Source organism: Sceloporus occidentalis, unplaced genomic scaffold, assembly GCF_023333645.1.
Source record: "Sceloporus occidentalis isolate IW3139 unplaced genomic scaffold, rSceOcc1.0.p SCAF_14, whole genome shotgun sequence".
In the NCBI taxonomy this organism is placed as follows: domain Eukaryota; kingdom Metazoa; phylum Chordata; class Lepidosauria; order Squamata; family Phrynosomatidae; genus Sceloporus; species Sceloporus occidentalis.
The window spans coordinates 10,875,223-10,892,456 of NW_028316994.1; the positions used below are offsets into that span (position 1 = coordinate 10,875,223).

General features: G+C 41.6%; 1 protein-coding gene across 1 annotated transcript; it reads left to right on the forward strand.

Annotated features, from left to right (window-relative positions):
• Positions 1-13,674, forward strand: LOC149303899 (vomeronasal type-2 receptor 26-like). Its single transcript, XM_089480857.1, has 6 exons — positions 1-212; positions 1,272-1,563; positions 3,879-4,733; positions 5,804-6,031; positions 7,132-7,258; positions 12,773-13,674. The coding sequence occupies exons 1-6, from the start codon at positions 1-3 to the stop codon at positions 13,672-13,674; spliced, it is 2,616 nt and encodes an 871-aa protein (XP_089336983.1).
• The last annotated feature ends 3,560 nt before the right edge of the window (positions 13,675-17,234 follow it).

Here is a 17,234-nt window from a genome sequence, read left to right on the forward strand (position 1 = left end):
ATGGCACTGACAGAGTTGTCATTACTCCTCATCTTACTCCTGTCTAACATTTTGAAGAAAGGTTGGGGCTCCATGTGTACCCGACAGCAGCCAAGTCTATGGAATTCTCCTAATTCCAGAAGTCTTCTCTTTGGGGAATTTGTGTCCATTGCATTAGCAGAAATGCCATTAAATGACTTTAGAAAAGCACAGAGATCAGCCTCCCAAGCTCGGTAAGCAAGAAGAAGAGTGCAAAGGAATGACTTTGAATTGGTTTGGTTAGATTTGATTCAAGCAAGTCTAATTTAAATTCTGTTAGTGTTGGCACAGATGGATGGCTGCTTGCAATACAATAATTTTTCACACAGTGACTCCAGGTGCCAGAGATGACAGGCTGGATTATCAAATGGGAAACTGCAGCTATTGCAGATGTATAACTGCAGTTGTGGTATGGCCCCAAGCCAAACACATTTTTTCCAAGGGGTTCACATTTCCAAGGGGTTCACATCTAGTCTAGACAACTGTCTACTGAAGTGCAGGCAAAATCAACCAATGTAGAAATATTCATATTAACCTAAACCTATGACTTGATTCTATAAGAGCAAGCCAAGTTGAGACCTCCAACAATCTCAGACCAGTAGATAGCTAGGAGCATAGCAGACAAGTGATGTTTAAACCTGTTATGAAGTAAAAAATAGAGTGCATGGAAGCATGTTTAATAATTATATGCGTAATAGAGCACACAATCATTCTGTGAAATGAAATGAAAAGAAAAAAAAGCATCTAAGACTAAAATTTTATGTTTTCCAGGGGAAAGGGGAATCCATGAAAATGCTATGTAGCTATGAACTGTATGCCAGAATGGGGAAAAAATGTAGATTAAGATTTATTTCTTAATATTTCTGGTAGATTAATCACTCCCAAATGCTCAAGGATGCAAAACAAAAATGACCAACCCTGTATTCTTGAAAGACTTGTGTGACAGGAACCATTTTCTTTAAACAAAGAATAAGAATTCTTGCCATTTTGATATCAAAAAAACATTTCTATCTCCCAATTCCTCACCTCAGGTTGTACTATAAATGTATGCCTTTGCACTAGGATACAACTGATGAATTCAACTTCTGAATCTATTTTGAAAGAGAATAGCACAAGCTTTATGCCCATCTGCTACTCTCATACAATGCCTATATTTAAATCTCAAGGTCTCCCCTAGTATATTAAGTAAATAAAGTGCATTTCTATCTTTGATATAAACCTATACATTTAATTAATTGACATTCTCAATGCAGGATCTTGCCTAAGAACTACCAGCACATTCTAGCTTTTCATTTTGCCATTCATGAGATCAGTATGAATGACAAGTTGCTGCCGAACCACACACTGGAAATAAAAATGTATGACAATGCATTTAATTCCCTGAAAGCCAGTGAGGCCACCGTGGATCTTCTCTCAATCGGAGAAAAGTATGTCCCCAATTACAAATGTAACTGGAAGAAGAAGCTCATAGCCATCATTGGTGGTCTCACCTCCCAAACATCCCTCCAGATTGCCAATGTTTTAAATATCTACAAAATTCCACAGGTACGTGTATTCATTCTTCATCCCTTGGTACAAAATTCAAAAGCCCAGAGATGTGTTGTTCCTCCATCTCATCTACTTCTATATCTTCCTCATAATTTGCAACTTTGAAATGGTCTTGTCAGTACTGTGTGTCTTCTCAGTTTCAAGTGATGTGAATCTGTTTTAGTACCTGCACCACACTATTTCCCAATTGCCTTTATCTCTGTTTGGCACTGGCATCTGTGTTCTTTGTCCTAGTAGACTACATGTAAGAAATATCTCTTCATATTTGCATAGTAGGTGTTTTCTGTGGATCCTTTAGTACAATGAGTCTGACAGATATAGATCCGCACCACTCTACCAAGGACCCCTGATTTGGGAGAGGATTTTGCAAACATTGTCCTAACTCAAGTAGGATGGATGATGGAGAAGAATGTCTGGGTCAAAAGAGGGAACGATGACTGCTGAACAGCCACAACTCTACTGCATTTGATGTTCTCCTTGGTTACCCAATTCATCATAACTCCCCTCTTTTATTTGTCAGGATTTTTTTTCTTCATGTGTAAAAGTCAGGAGCATAGAAATCTCCCTTAGCTGGGCAAACAGACAGAAAGACTAAAGAGATTATTGCATAGAGAAATGCTTCTGCAATATGCTCAAGACTTTAAAGACAAACCTGGGTTTTATCACACGCACCGGTGGCTGGGTGAGTGCAACTGTCTGCATCCTGGACCCCAGTCATGCTTATCCCATGGCTCTTCAAAAATGGCTGACTTCTGTTTTTGAAAATTGGCCGGATAAGCGTAGCTGAGGTCTATCATGGGCACATTTTTCCGTGTGATAATCTCCTAAACCACACAGTCCACAAGGAGACCTAAATGTTCATCTGATTTATAATTCTGTCATCACAAGGAATGAGATAAAGGTACATTTCAATTCATTACGGTGTGTGTGTGTGTGTGTGTGTGTGTGTGCGTGTGTGTGTGTGTCTTATCAATTTCAAACCTGGCAGAACTCCATACATTTCTGAAAAGAAGCCATATTCAGTGTTCTAGATATTTCCAAATTTAGTGCAGCAGAACAGTGTTCCAAAAATGAGTACATTAGGTAAATGACTATGGGAAAAAGCATGTATGTTTGGGTTGTGCAGAGGTTTGCTTTAGAGAGTGGTGAAACATGCTTATACTGTATATTTGAAATGCTCCAAAATATTTTCATTTGGAAAACTATCCAGGGAAATGTACAATAAATTCTGTGAAGGGCCAAAAGGATCTTGCTGTCTAATACAGGCCAAAGCTGGAAAATAGAGTAGGGTTGTAAGCCTTCTTTTTAAAACCTCTATATCAGTAAATATATTCCCTTTCTATGAGAATATGAGAGTTTCTGTTAGTATTTCATGTACTATTCACTTATAGAGTTTATGGATTTCAAAATCACACATGATTTCCTGTTTAGAAAATCTGATTTGCCGGCAGAAAATGTGTTTAATGCTGCTGAAAAGGAGAAGGAAAAGAAAAGGAAAAGGAAAAAAAATATTGGACATGATCTCCTGCACAAGTACATTGCCTTTTGTGGAGTAAAGAAATTTGTTCTCAGGTGCAGGCTTTAGTCTCATTTCAACATTTTATACTTCTATTGACATATTTTCACCTCAATTTTAGCTTCTGAAAAGAGAGAAGCTTTTTGTCTGGCATCTTATTAGTAAGTCTCAACTAGAGAAGACCCATTCCATCAGTTGTTAAACCGTGAGTCAACATGTCAGGAAATCCCACTGATTCAATGGGCCTTTCCTTGTCAGGACTAAGAACAGATTTTGGGTCTTTGTCTATAAAAGCTAGACCAAAGGGCTCCAAAGGACAGTGGAGGAAATGCAACACACTGCTACTTTGGAGGAAAATCGGAGCAAAAAGCGTAAAATGTGTGAAGCTATACTGTAGCAACAATATGGTCTATGAGTTGTAAAAGTCATATTTTGCAAAAGACAATATAAATATAAATAAATAAATAAAATTAAAAAGGGGCGTATAAAATATATCATTCTGGCATCATTCTCAAGGAGCTGAACATTGTGGGGAAAAGGGGATAATGTCTTTGGAAGGGAAGACCTATCTTTTGGAGTTAGTAAAAATATGGGTACTTTCCTCTCCTATCAGCTGAATGATGTTTTAGTTGCAGATTGCTCTGTTCAGATTCTGACATCTGGACCTCATGCTGTTGAATAAACTTCTCTTTTCATTCATGTCTCTATTCCTGAAATTAAAAGGGACATGTTTCCCTAATGAAAGAAGAACTGCATTTCTTATTTTTTAAAAAACGTGTTTCCTCCCCACTTCTAGCTGAGTTATGGTTCTTTTGATCCTATCTTCAGTGATAAAACACAGTTTTCCTCTTTCTTCCGGATGGTGCCAGATGAAATCTTTCAGTATTTTGGGATTATTCAGATGTTTGAGTATTTTGGATGGAATTGGATTGGTCTCCTCATTCCAGAGGGAGAAAGTGGAGAGAGATTTCATCGAACCCTCAGTGCAAGTCTTCTCCAGAAGGATATTTGCATTGCTTTCACACAGTTTGTTCCCAGACTGACAAGTTACCTATCAGACCCATTCCTTCAGAAAACCCTAGATGCCATTTGCAATGCTCTTCTCTCAAAGAACATTAGTGTGATTTTGGTTTATGGGGACACTCAATCTATGGAGATTTTACGGATAATTCTAGAAAGCCTTGAGTTTTTTCAGAAGCAACCTATGGAAAGAGTTTGGATCACAACTGCTCAGTGGGATGTCACAACTGTTTTCTCTGATAGTCAGTTTACAGAAAGATCCTTCAATGGCACCTTGTCTTTTGCCCTCCACACCAATGTGGTGCCAGGATTTCAGGAGTTTCTGGAGAACCTAAATCCAATTAAGTACCAGATTTATCTCCTAAAGGAGTTTTGGTGCAATGTATTTCTCTGCTCTCTCCCAATGTATAACATGAATTACCCAGATTTGAAGAATTGCACTGGGGAAGAGAAACTGAGGAACCTTCCTGGAACTGTGTTTGAAATGGGGATGTCCAGCCAAAGCTATAGCATCTATAATGCTGTCTATGCTTTAGGCCATGCTCTCCATGAAGCAGATTCACTGAGAACCAAACGGAAAGCAATGGGGCCTGAAAACAGTTGGAAATACATGAATATTCAACCCTGGCAGGTATGCCCTGAAACTCTAAACCAGACATTTCATAGAGCATGGTCAGGAACCGTGTATGAGAATGGAAGGCAATGGAAGGGAAGGAGAGACTTTGTATATATTTAAGTTCTTATTTCTTAGAACAGCTCTTTTCAGGATCTTCTCCTAAATATCCCTATCTTTCTCTATGCCCAAGGCTGGGAGTAGGAGTGGCAGTAAAGAGTGAGGTGCAAAGGAATAAGAGATTTTTACAGGAGTAGGAATAGGAATAAGGAGTAACAAGAGAGAGAAAGAGGAAGTGGCTGCCTGGTTTCAGTGAGGGCTGAAACTCGCAGATGCACTCCTTTTCCAGGACATGTCCTCCATTTTTCTCTCCTGTACAGGAGGAGTTCCAAAAATCCTTTGCCTTCTCTCACCAGCTGTTCCCTGTGGCAAGAGGAGGAGAGCAGCCACGCAAGGGAAAGAGCTCTATGTGTGTGTATCCCTTAAAGATCAAGGCTGCCTGGGCACAGTAAGGACCCCTGGGAAATCTGGGCACAGGGAGAATCGGGGACTTGGTTTTCAGTCTGCTGTAATTACATGAAGAGAGCGAATTCGTAAATGAACTGAACATGCAAATATGGGAGTTTTGCAAAAATGCTTATTCCCCGATTCTCCTCTTTTTCTGTCTGGATTCTGACTGGATCGTGCGCAGCGTCATGTGCAAAGCTATTGCAAAATTGTCCCTAATGCCCTGGATGCTGCTGCATTGTGACTAGTATAACTTTCCAGTTGTCCTCATGTGAAAAAGTCCAAAGCCTTTTCATGGCAGAAGTTGTACTCCCCCCCCCCCTTTCATTCTGTTTAAATACTCTTCTGCTGTCTTAATTTACTCCTTGATTTTAATAGGAAATGATATTTAACCAGTTTTACTTTTACTGCACAAATAGAACTAAATGGTTTCAGTTGAATTTCTTTTCATTCCAGTGGTAAGAAATCAGGGATCCTGAACAAGAACAAAGGTAGTATGATAGATAGATGATAGATACACAGTTAATAGCAAATGCCCCTTCCCACTAGTTGACCCAGGTAATTTTCCCCCTTCAATTCAGCTACGCTCATTTTTGAGATACATCCGCTTTAACAATAGTGCTGGGGAAGAAGTCTTTTTCGATGAGAATGGGGATCTGGCCTCTGGATTTGATGTCATCAACTTGGTCACTTTCTCTAATCAATCTTTCCAAAAAGTCCGAGTCGGAGGAATTGATCCCCAGGCTTCTGCAGGCAAAAGGTTCACCATGAATGGCAGTGCTGTTGTGTGGAATCACAAGTTTAAGAAGGTAGATTTTCCTTTATTTGTGTGAAAGGGAGATTCTTTGCAAACAAAACTAGAGAAAAAGAAGAGCACTTTTGACACTCAAAGGTTATCTTTGGCATACAGAGATTAACAGTCATTCCAAATAGTTTGCGTCCTAAAATCATAGAATCTTTGAGTTGGAAGGTATTTTTGTAAGGTACCTTTTTTACATAAGGAAAAGGTATCCAAATTGTCAGACTGTTCAGTTTCAAAATGCAGTGGGACAATTTTACTCCATGACTTTCTATGAGAGAGTGAACATATTTTGAGAAGAAATCCCATCAGTGTTTGCATATGGCAGTAGAAATTTCCATTATAAGTCATGCAGTTTCCTCACAGCCATTGAATTTTTCAGAACAGACTCTTCATTTCTTCCCTATCCAACGTAATCACAATCATTATCCAACCAAGGGCTTTATCAGTCTGTTTCTCGCTGCAATTACATTTTCAAAAATGAAATGGGAACCTAAAGCTTTGCAGCCATCATCACATTGATGATCTTTTGGGCAACTGAGGGCTGCAGCCCCATTGCACTCCCTTCCTGTCCTCTCTCTTCCCTCCATCCTCCCTCTTTCCAGCAGGCCTTTTTTTTGGTGCTTTTTCGTTTTTTGTTGTACAGTTTTGGACCTCTGCCGCTCTGATTTAGTGTTTTAATCTTGAGGTTTCAGAGCTCTGGAACTCTGTGAAAACCAAGATATTTTTTTAAAAAAGTAGTGAGGAATGGGAGGAAGAGGGTACAGTAGCATCATGTGGCTGCGAAATGCACAAATGGCCCCGGAATGGCTTGTCACACCCATGGCATCACGCAATTGGAAGCTCATTCATGGGTTTTTCCCCTTGAATGAGAAGGAACAGCTGGGGGATGGGGCAGCTACAGGAGGAAAGTGGTGTTGTGCTATCAGTGTCGCCGATGCCACTTCCTTCTCAATTAAATCACGGTTTAAAAGTCTCATGTGATATCATAAAATTCTAAAGGTTCTTCTCCATGTCTTAAGAAATGGAAAGATAGTGAACCACCTCATCTCACATAGGAAGAGTGAATTTTTCACCATTCTGAATACTCATCCTTGTGCTTCACATTAGATGCCACCATGTTCCAGATGTGTTGAGAACTGCCAGCCAGGATACAGCAGGCTTGTTCAGCCGGGGAATTATGTCTGTTGCTATGACTGTGTTCAGTGTGCTGATGAGATGATTTCAGACCACATTGGTAAGAAAAAGAATATTCTGTCATATGGGGAATGCCTAATCTGCTGTACATAGAGGAGTATTCTAAACCCCAACCACTTCCTTTCTTACAGGCCACGGGGGGGAAAAGATTCTAGAAAAGACTGATTCTTGGGCTTGAGTCATATGGGGGGGGGGGGGGGACAACAACAGATAGTTATTATGTTTTCCAGCTCAGGAGCTTGTAGTGTGTCTTCCTCAGCTTCTATCAGCAAATGTTGATAATTTTTTTTATGTTGGAAGAAGGAAAATAGGGGTTCAATTTATGCTTAGGAAACCAGATCTGCAAGTGCATCCTTGTTTAGGAGAGCCTCTGCAGAATTAAGTGTAGAAAAAGTATCTGTGTATTCCACTAGAAAGGGGCTTCAACATTTCTGTGAACATTATTGTTATTATTATTAACCTTTATTTATGAAGCGCTGTAAATTTACACAGCACTGTACATGCAATCTTTTTAGTTAGACGGTTCCCTGCCCTCGGGCTTACAATCTAAAAAGACATGACACAGAAGGAGAAGGGAGTGGTGGAGGGAAAGGGTAAGAGGTCCAGCAGTTCCTCTCTACCTCCAAGGCCTGGACCAAGGCAGATGGACTGGAGGGAGGGCTTGGCTTCAAAATGGAAGGTTAATCATTTTCCAGGGAAAATACATACTCTCAAGTAGGATAATGCATATACAGTACATAGCAATACAGGAAATGGTTTGATAAACAGGCACCAAAAGAACATCAAATAGAAAGCGACAATTATGCAATGCCTGGGAAGGCTACTCTGAACAGGATGGTTTTCAACTCCGTTTTGAAGCTGGTTAAAGAAGTGATGGCTCTTGCTTGTGGGGGAAGAAGGTTCCAGGAATGAGGGGCAGCAAGTGAAAAGGGGCGAATCCGGGATGGGGCAGAGGAAATCCTGGGCTGAGACAGCAGACCTTGACTACCAGAACAGAGGGCCCTGGTGGGAAGGTGAGGAGAAAGACGGTCTGATAAGTAAGGAGGGGCCAGTCCTCTAAGAATGATTGGTCTGAAAGATCTGCCTCCAGAAGAAAGCTCTCAAATTAGTTTTTGGCAGAATCTCTTCTCAACAAATGTTGCCAAGAAAACCCCATGACCAGCTTGCCTTGGGGTTCTCATAAGTCAGAAATGATTTCTAGGCACAGAAAACAAAAGCAAATAATGGGTTTGGTATACATTGAGAGGATGTTCTCTTGTGAATTATTGTGACCCTTCTTATCTGTCAATCATAAGAAGGAGAAAAGGGAAACCCGCAGTTATGATTAAGAGGATCTCCAGACTGGGGGAAAAATCAGTGAAGTTCCCAGGTTTTCTTCCTGGACAGCGTGTTGTGTTATACAAAAGATTTGTAATATGAGAATACTAACAGGGCTCAACCTGAGCAAGTGGAATTTGTGATCAGTGAGATATAGTTGGCCCTCGGAATCTGTGAAGGATCAGTTTTGGGACCTTCCCTGCAGAAACCAAAATCCATGGATGCTCAAGTTCCTTTGTCCTGAGCAGCCCCTGAGAAACCTTTTGCTCATACTGGTCTTGCAGCAAAAACCATTGTGGGTGAAAGGCTTCATATTCACTGCTTGACCATCTGCTCAGTCACTGATCCCAGGTGCAAACAGGGAAGCTTATCCTCTGGCTAGGAAGTCACTGATACCAAGTGCAGTCACTGATACCAAGTGCAAACAGGGAAGCTTCTCCTCTGGCTAGGAAGGACTCTCAATCCTTCTTCACCAGGAGGGAGAGGAGCACAACCAGATTCCCATTTTTCTTCCCGGCAAAGAAAAACTCCCACTCTGAGAGAGGCAAAGGCAATCTTTTGAAGAATCAATCACAACTTGAAGTAGTCCCCTCCACCAACAGACATTGTTTCTTCTACTGCCTCTTCTCTTTCAGATGGTCTGATGCAAGAGGGAAGGAGAAGCTGTGCAACTCTCCCTTGTCATCCCAGTCTTACCACAACTCCCAAAGCTTAGGCAGAGTCCCAAATGTGAAAGATCTTTTTTTGCCACAGCTTCTCCTCTTCCACCAAGTGCTGGAACGCCTCATCCCCACTATGGCCCTAAAGCCCCCTGGTTCCCCTTGTCTTTCTTTCATGCTTGTACTTTGATTGAAGGCTGCCCTGCCAGCTCCCTTTTCCTTCCTTCCTCCTGGATCTTTCCATCACCCCAAGACCCCCTACCCACGTTGAGAATCACTGGTATAGAGCATGAAGAAGAAAGTCAGTTCTAGTGTCAGTACCTTTCTGTGCTCAAATATGCAGTTGAAAGATATATGTTTGGGGGAAAATGTCTGAAATACACATGCAAATGAAATAATAACTTAGGCGTGGTACAGAGCACCAGGAAGAGGCGTCCCGGAGCTGCCTCTTGTTGCTGTGTAGCTGCGCCACAGCAACTAAATTGCGTGGCACTGTTATGTGAAAAAAGTACAGATAAAAAGCGGCTTCTTTTTGTGCCGTCGCAAATAGCTTGCGGCGGCATGAGCATGTTGCTGTTGTGTTGCTCCATTTTGATAATAATAATAATAATTTTTATTTATAACCCACTTTTTCAAAAATAGATCAAAGCGGGGTACAGCAAGGAAAAATATATAACACAATATGCAATATAAAAACATACAATATAAAAACATCATAAAAATAACCCAATACATTAAAACACTATAAAATCTACAATGAACGTTAAAACCAATGAAAACAAACTAGCTAGATAGTTCCATTGCATATCAGGGGAGAACAGCATGTAATCAGGGCACATGGGGGAAAGCTTGTTGGAAGAGAAAGGTCTTTAATTCCTTACTAAAAAGATCAAGGGAAGTGACGGAGCAGAGCTCGTCGGGAAGGGAGTTCCAGAGTGGCGGGGCCAAGATGGAAAATGCCCTTTGTGCAGAAGAGGTATATTTTGACTTAGGAACCCTCAACAAATGCTTCCCGACCAATCTCAGAGTGCGGGGCGGATTATATGGAGAGAGGCGGTCCTCCAAGTACCCTGGGCCCAAGCCATTTAGGGCTTTATAGGTAATAACCAACACCTTGTATTGCCCCTGGAAGCGAATGGGCAGCCGATGTAGATTTTGCAAGATGGGTGTTATATGGCTAGTCCTGGAGCATCCAGTGACCAGCCCAGCTGCCATATTCTGTACTAATTGAAGCTTCCGGGTTTGGTACAAGGGTTGCCCCATGTAGAGTGCATTACAGAAATCCAGCCGAGAGGTTACCAGCACATGTACTACCGTTTCAAGGTCCCCCCGGCCCAGGTAGGGTCGCAGCTGGCGTATCAGCCGAAGCTGATAACAGGTGCTCCTGACTGTCGCATTCACCTGAGATGTAAGGTGGAGCGACGAATCCAGAAGCACCCCCAGACTGCGAACTGAGTCCTTCAGGGGAAGCATGACCTCATTCAGGACAGGTGGACAAATTTCCATCCCCTGGCCTGGGGAACCTATCCCGAGTACTTACATTTTCTCTGGATTAAGACTGAGTCTGTTTTCCCTCATCCAGCCCATTACCGACTCCAGACAGGCATTTAGAGGAGAGATGCCATCTCTGGTCACTGCATCAGTCGGAGACACAGAGAAACATTTGGGTGTCATCAGCGTACTAATAACACCGTGCCCCCTGTCTCCGGATGATCTCTCCCAGCGGTTTCATGTAAATGTTAAATCGCATGGGGGACAGAATAGCTCCTCGAGGGACACCAGATGTAAGCGCCCTCTTATCGGTGCAAACGTCCCCCAGCTGCACCATCTGGAATCTACCCGAGAGGTAGGAACGGAACCACTGGAGCGCAGGGCCCCCTATACCTAACTCCCTCATGGTCAATGGTATCGAAAGCCGCTGAGATGTGCAAGAGCACTAACAGGGACATGCTACCCCTGTCCATGCCCAGACGGAGATCATCGACCAGGGAGACCATGGCAATCTCAACTCCATAGCCCGCCCAGAAGCTGGTTTGAAATGGGTCTAGAAAATCCATTTCATCCAAGATTACTTGAAGCTGGAAGGCAACCGCCCTCTTGATCACCTTCCCCAGAAAAGGCAGCAGCGAAACAGGCCGATAATTATTGCGAATCAGGGGGTCTAGGGAGGGCTGTTTTAACAGTGGTTTTACAACGGCCAATTTTAAACTGGATGGAAACCGCCCTTCCCCAAAAGATGAATTAACTATGCGACTTAACATAGTAGTTACAGCCGTCCCCCCCGAGCTGCCAGCCATGAAGGACAGGGATCGAGAGAGCATGTTGTCTTCCTAACACTTCGAAGAATCTTGTTCACTTCCTCAGTACTCACCGACTCAAAATGATCCAGTTTAACAAAGTCCACGGAAGCTCTGGAGACCTCTACTCTGGATTCTGAAGAAATACTGGCATCAAGATCAGCCCTTATCCGAGAGATTTTATCCGAGAAGAAGTTGTTAAATTCATCACAGCAGGCTTTGGATGGTTCCAATATAGGGTTCAGGGAGGGGGGCAGTTGGGTAAGCTCTCTCACTACCTTGAACAGCTCTGCCGGACGCGATTCCGCGGATACAATACGTGCAGCATAGAACGAGTGCTTTGCTGCACTTATTGCCACTCCGTAGGCCTTCAAATGGGACTCTAGGAGTGCCTTGTCGGATAAGTGCTGATGTCTTCGCCAGTTGCGCTCTAGTCGTTGCACAGCCCGCTTCCTTTCCCTGAGGTCTTCCGTATACCAGGGTTGTTTTTTGGAAGCAGGCCGGAAAGGAAGCTTGGGAGCGATACTGTGTATAGCCCTGGAGAGATCGGTATCCCAGGTGTTAGCCAGGGCATCAACAGAATCGCCGTCAGTTCCAACCATATACCCGTCTAGGGCTTCTTGGAACCTTTTGGGTTCCATCAGCCTTCGAGGGTGGACCATTCGAATAGGTCCACCACCCCCGGGAGGGAATTGGGTAGATGCCTTGAATCTAGCCTCGACTAGAAAATGGTCCGTCCATGACAGGGCAGAGACATTAGTTACCTCCACCCACGGAATCTCCATGTCCGTACAAAAAAGAACATCAAGTGTATTACCAGCAGAATGCGTAGGCCCTGAGACCAGTTGGGACAGGCCCATGGCAGTCATGGTAGCCATGAACTCCCAAGCTGCACCAGTTGGACCATGGCTGGCCTTGAAGGGGATGTTGAGGTCCCCCAGGACAAGAGCCTAGGGGATGCTGTGAAGCAGTGACGTCATTGATAGGCGTGTTATCTTTTCAGCGCCACGCAATGAGGATGCCCTCGTCATGTGCAAGGGGCAAGGGACGTGTGTGCGGGGCACCCCTCACACGTGACGAGAGCATCCTTTGGGGCCGATATGTACTAGGCCTTATTTAGAAACAAAAAGGAATTATTTGTAGCAAACACATCAAATATTCTCATGGAAGAAAGAACAAAATTTGGTTAATTCAGATTTAAGCAAAATTGATTTTTAAATGAAATTTAAAGAATATTTGCAGTGGTTTGGGAAACACTGAGAGCTTTTTCATGTATTTCAGATGCAAGCGAATGTGCAAAGTGCCCAGACGATCACTATCCAAATGAGAAGCAAGACCAATGCCTTCCTAAAAGAGACATTTATTTGTCCTACACAGAACCCCTAGGAGCAGTTTTGACTTCCTCTGTAGTCTTCTTTTCACTAATCACAATTATGGTAATGGGGACTTTCATCCATTACCAAGAAACTCCCATTGTCAAAGCCAACAACTGGACCATTACCTGTATTCTGCTTGTCTCTCTGTTGCTCTGCTTTCTTTGCTCCTTTCTTTTCCTTGGCACTCCAGGGAAGGTTTCTTGCCTTCTCCGGCAAACAGTCTTTGGGGTTGTCTTTTCTATAGCTATTTCTTGCATGTTGGCCAAAACTATCACTGTGGTGCTGGCCTTCATTGCCACAAAGCCAGGGAACAAGATGAGGAAATGGATTGGGAAGAAGCTGGCAACATCAGTGATCTTCGTCTGTTCTGTTATTCAAACTCTGATCTGTGCTGTTTGGTTAATAACCACACCGCCATTTCCAGAGGCTGACATGCACTCCCAGCCGGCTGAGACCATCTTGCAGTGCAATGAAGGCTCTGAGACTATGTTCTACCTTGTCCTGAGTTACATGTGGCTCTTGGCTTTCATCAGCTTCACAGTTGCTTTCTTCGCCAGGAAGCTGCCTGACAGTTTCAATGAAGCCAAGCTGATCACCTTCAGCATGTTGGTCTTTTGCAGTGTTTGGGTTTCCTTTGTCCCAAGTTACCTGAGTACCAAAGGGACAAATATGGTGGCTGTAGAAGTCTTCTCCATCTTGGTCTCTAGTTTTGCTTTACTGGCTTGTATCTTCTTCCCTAAATGCTATATCATTCTGTTGAGACCTGAGCTAAATGTAAAAGAACATTTAGTAAAGAAAAAGCATTGATGTTTATTCCATCTTATTTGTTATGCATAATGACCTCATTTCATATATCCACATGTAAAAGGAAATGATTCTCTGTTAGGGAATGCTAATGGTCTCTTCCAACTCTTTGATTCTATAAAATTGTTTATTGACTTCAAAATTTATAACAATATACAAATCAAAGGAGTAGTCATGTTTTATGGAAAATCAGGATGCAAGGAGATCTTGTAAGTTGTGCACCTTTGAGACTAACTGAAAAAAAGAAGCTGGTAACATGAGCTTTCATAGACTTGAGTCTACTTCCTCAGATGGATTGGATCTGCTGGCTGAAGAACAATGTTTGGCTCCCATGTGTTAAGACTACTACCATATTCTTTCCCTTTTACCCTGAGAAAAAATATTTTGCCAAATTCCCCAGGTAATTTATGTTGAGAGCGCCAATAACTATAGAAGGAGACACTGTAATATTGGATCCTTTTTGATAGAACTGGTGCTTTGGTTTATTTCACTGAATAAGCTTTTTGATGATATTCTTAGCATTTAGACATTATTTACTCTAAATTTTATAGCCTGTCTGCCTGTCTACCTCAATTCCTTCCTTCCTTCCCTGTCCTCTGTCTCCCTTGTCACCTCACTCTTGAGATAAGAAGACACAAAGATTCAATTTAATGCCTATGGAAACATAATTCCTTTCCCATCTTAATGTGACCAAGAGAAGCCTACACTGTACTAAAAGATGATGGAAGGCCCTAGTGCTGTCTTCAAGAAAGTTAGTCTTGGGACTAGGTGATGATTAAAAGCCCTCTATCTCTGCCTCCAAACTTTGATGTCATGGTGTCACTCTGCCACGATGTATTTCTCTTTCTTGGCCTCCAATCCATGCCAATGCTGGCAACGTCAGGCCCTTCCTGCAGCTGAGCAAACAGTGGAGATTATCACACCATCCTTTGCACAGAAGCGTTTTTTATTTTCTTTGCAAGGTACAGGAGAAGCCCAGATTGGGAACAGGATGCCTTCTGCCTGGACAGAAGTGTTTGTGATAAAATCTGACTGTTGAAGTTTACATCCCGCATCTCGGGAGAAAATGCCGTGTGACGCAATATGATAATCTCCTTTGATAGGAACTAGGGCTGGGTCTCTCTTGTTCTTTCATTCTTTTTCTTCATATTAATGCAAAGAGGAATTTATATGTATATTTATGAAGTAGAATTACACCCTAGCTTTACACAGTACATATACATGTCTCTCCTTCTCATGTCATGATGAAAACAAGTCAAATCAGATAATTGAAGTACATCAGTGGTGACTTGCAACTCAGTATTCCAAGTCAGTCAACCAAATCATTACAATATTTAGGTATATCAGCCAATATTGTGTATTTTTGATGTTGGAATATAAAGGCCTCCTTACACTGCTCCTTGTCTTTCTCTCCTTTGAATTGAGAATAGTGTCTGGCAGAGCTTCCAAGAAAAGACATACACACATGTAAGTCCATGTTATGAATACATAATAATAATAATAATAATAATAATAATAATAATAATTTTATATACTGCCTTTCCTGTAGATCAAAGCGGTTCACAACATAGTAAGCATGTGACAGTACAAAACAATAAAATGGCTCAGTAAGTATAACAATTACAATAACAATTTCATACAGTTTCCTAAAAACCTGAACCATATACAGATCCTTAAAACGATCAGTTATGGAGGTGGGGAGACTCCTTAATCTAAACAGAATCGGGAGGATATACTACTTGAAAGAGGTAGGTTTTTAATGCCTTCTTAAAGGATTCTAATGTAGAACATAATGTAGCCCCTTCCCCACCACCACTCCCTTCTCCTTTTGTGTTGTGTCTTTTTAGATTGTAAGCCTGAGGGCAGGGAACTGTCCAATTAAAAAGATTGTATGTACAGCGCTGTGCAAATTTACAGCGCTTTATAAATGAAGGTTAATAATGATAATAATAATAATAATAACAACAACAACAACAGAGTTGAATCTTTTCTGGGAGTGCGTCCCAGAGGGTAGGGGCAGTCGCTGTAAAAGTCCTCCAGTGAGTTGCTGCTAGTTTTACCTTGGGGCAATCAAGTAAAAATTTCCCTGTGGTTCTGAGGGTGCGGCGTGGATTATGTAGGGAGAGGCACTCCCTCAAGTAACTCTGGCCCAAGCCATGTAGGGCTTTATAGTTAACGACCAACACTTTGTATTGCGCCCGGAAGCTAATAGGCAGCCAGTGGAGAGATTTTAATATAGGTGTTATGTGGTCTGAAGTACCTGTGATCAATCTGGCTGCTGCATTCTGAACTACCTGTAGCTTCCGAACCTGGTACAAAGGTAGCCCCATGTAGATCGCATTACAGAAATAAGCCACAAATAGGATCCCACTAATCATTTCACTTTAGCATTTTGTTGTAACACCAATAAAAGCTGAAAGGAATGAAAGTTGAAAGGTGACCTACAGTATCATGGGTTTTTCTTAGCAAGTTTCTTTGGAGGTGGTGTGGCATTGCCATCTTCTGAGGCTGAGAGTGTGTGACCTGCTCATGTTCACTCAGTGGGTTTCCATGGCCATGCAGGAATTGAACCTTGACCACTGGACTTATAGTCCAGTGCTCCGACCAAAGTGGCTCTTCATAGGATTCTTTACACAACAAAACATAACTTGGCTTAGAAAAAAGAATAAGATCAGGAATTTATTGAATAAATCCCTCAAAGTGAAGGAGGAGGAATTAAAAAAGAATCCAAAGAACGAATCAATTCAAAAAGAAATAAAAATCCTGAAAAAACAAATTGATCTGGAAATGACCGTGGAATTAGAGAAAAGATTGAAAATGGTGAAACAAAAAAACTTTGAACAAGCTAATAAAACGGGAAAATGGTTGTCATATAAACTAAAACGAATTAGGAAAAAAAGAGCAATCAACAAAATTAAAAAAAGAGAAAAGATATTTACCCAACAGGAGGAAATCAAGGAGGCATTTCGTGTCTTCTACGAAAACCTGTATAAGAGAAGAGAGTTAGATAAAGTAGAAAATTATATAGACAAATTAAATTTAATATCTACTGCGGAAGATTGGCGTGAAGAATTAAATAAACCAATAATGAGGACTGAAATTTGGGATGCAATTAGGCAAGCTAAATTGGGAAAGGCCCCAGGAAATGATGGCATACCAAACTCATTTTACAAAACTTTTATTGAAGAAATTACACCACCTCTCCAAAAAGTTATGAATGAAGCTTTATTGGAAGATATACCGGCCTCTTGGAAGCAAGCAGACATTATAGTCATACCCAAAGAAGGAAAAGATGTAGAGGACCCAAGTAGTTATAGACCTATATCACTTTTAAATAATGATTATAAATTCTTCGCCTCCATTCTAGCCAAAAGACTGAAAAAATATTTGGTGGAAATAATTGGGGAAGAGCAAAGGGGTTTCCTACCAAACAGACATATAAAAGATATTACTAGGACAATTATTAATATTTTGGAATACAGGGAGAAACACAATGAAAAGAAAATTGGATTATTATTTTTTTGGACTTCGAAAAAGCTTTTGATTCGGTTAATTGGAACACA

Bases quoted from the DNA above. Each gene is read 5' to 3' on its own strand.
- LOC149303899 (XM_089480857.1), top strand. From the start codon at position 1: ATGGCACTGACAGAGTTGTCATTACTCCTCATCTTACTCCTGTCTAAC. The intron at 4,734-5,803 runs GTATGCCCTGAA...CCTTCAATTCAG, and splicing joins TGAATATTCAACCCTGGCAG to CTACGCTCATTTTTGAGATA. The intron at 7,259-12,772 runs GTAAGAAAAAGA...CATGTATTTCAG, and splicing joins GATGATTTCAGACCACATTG to ATGCAAGCGAATGTGCAAAG.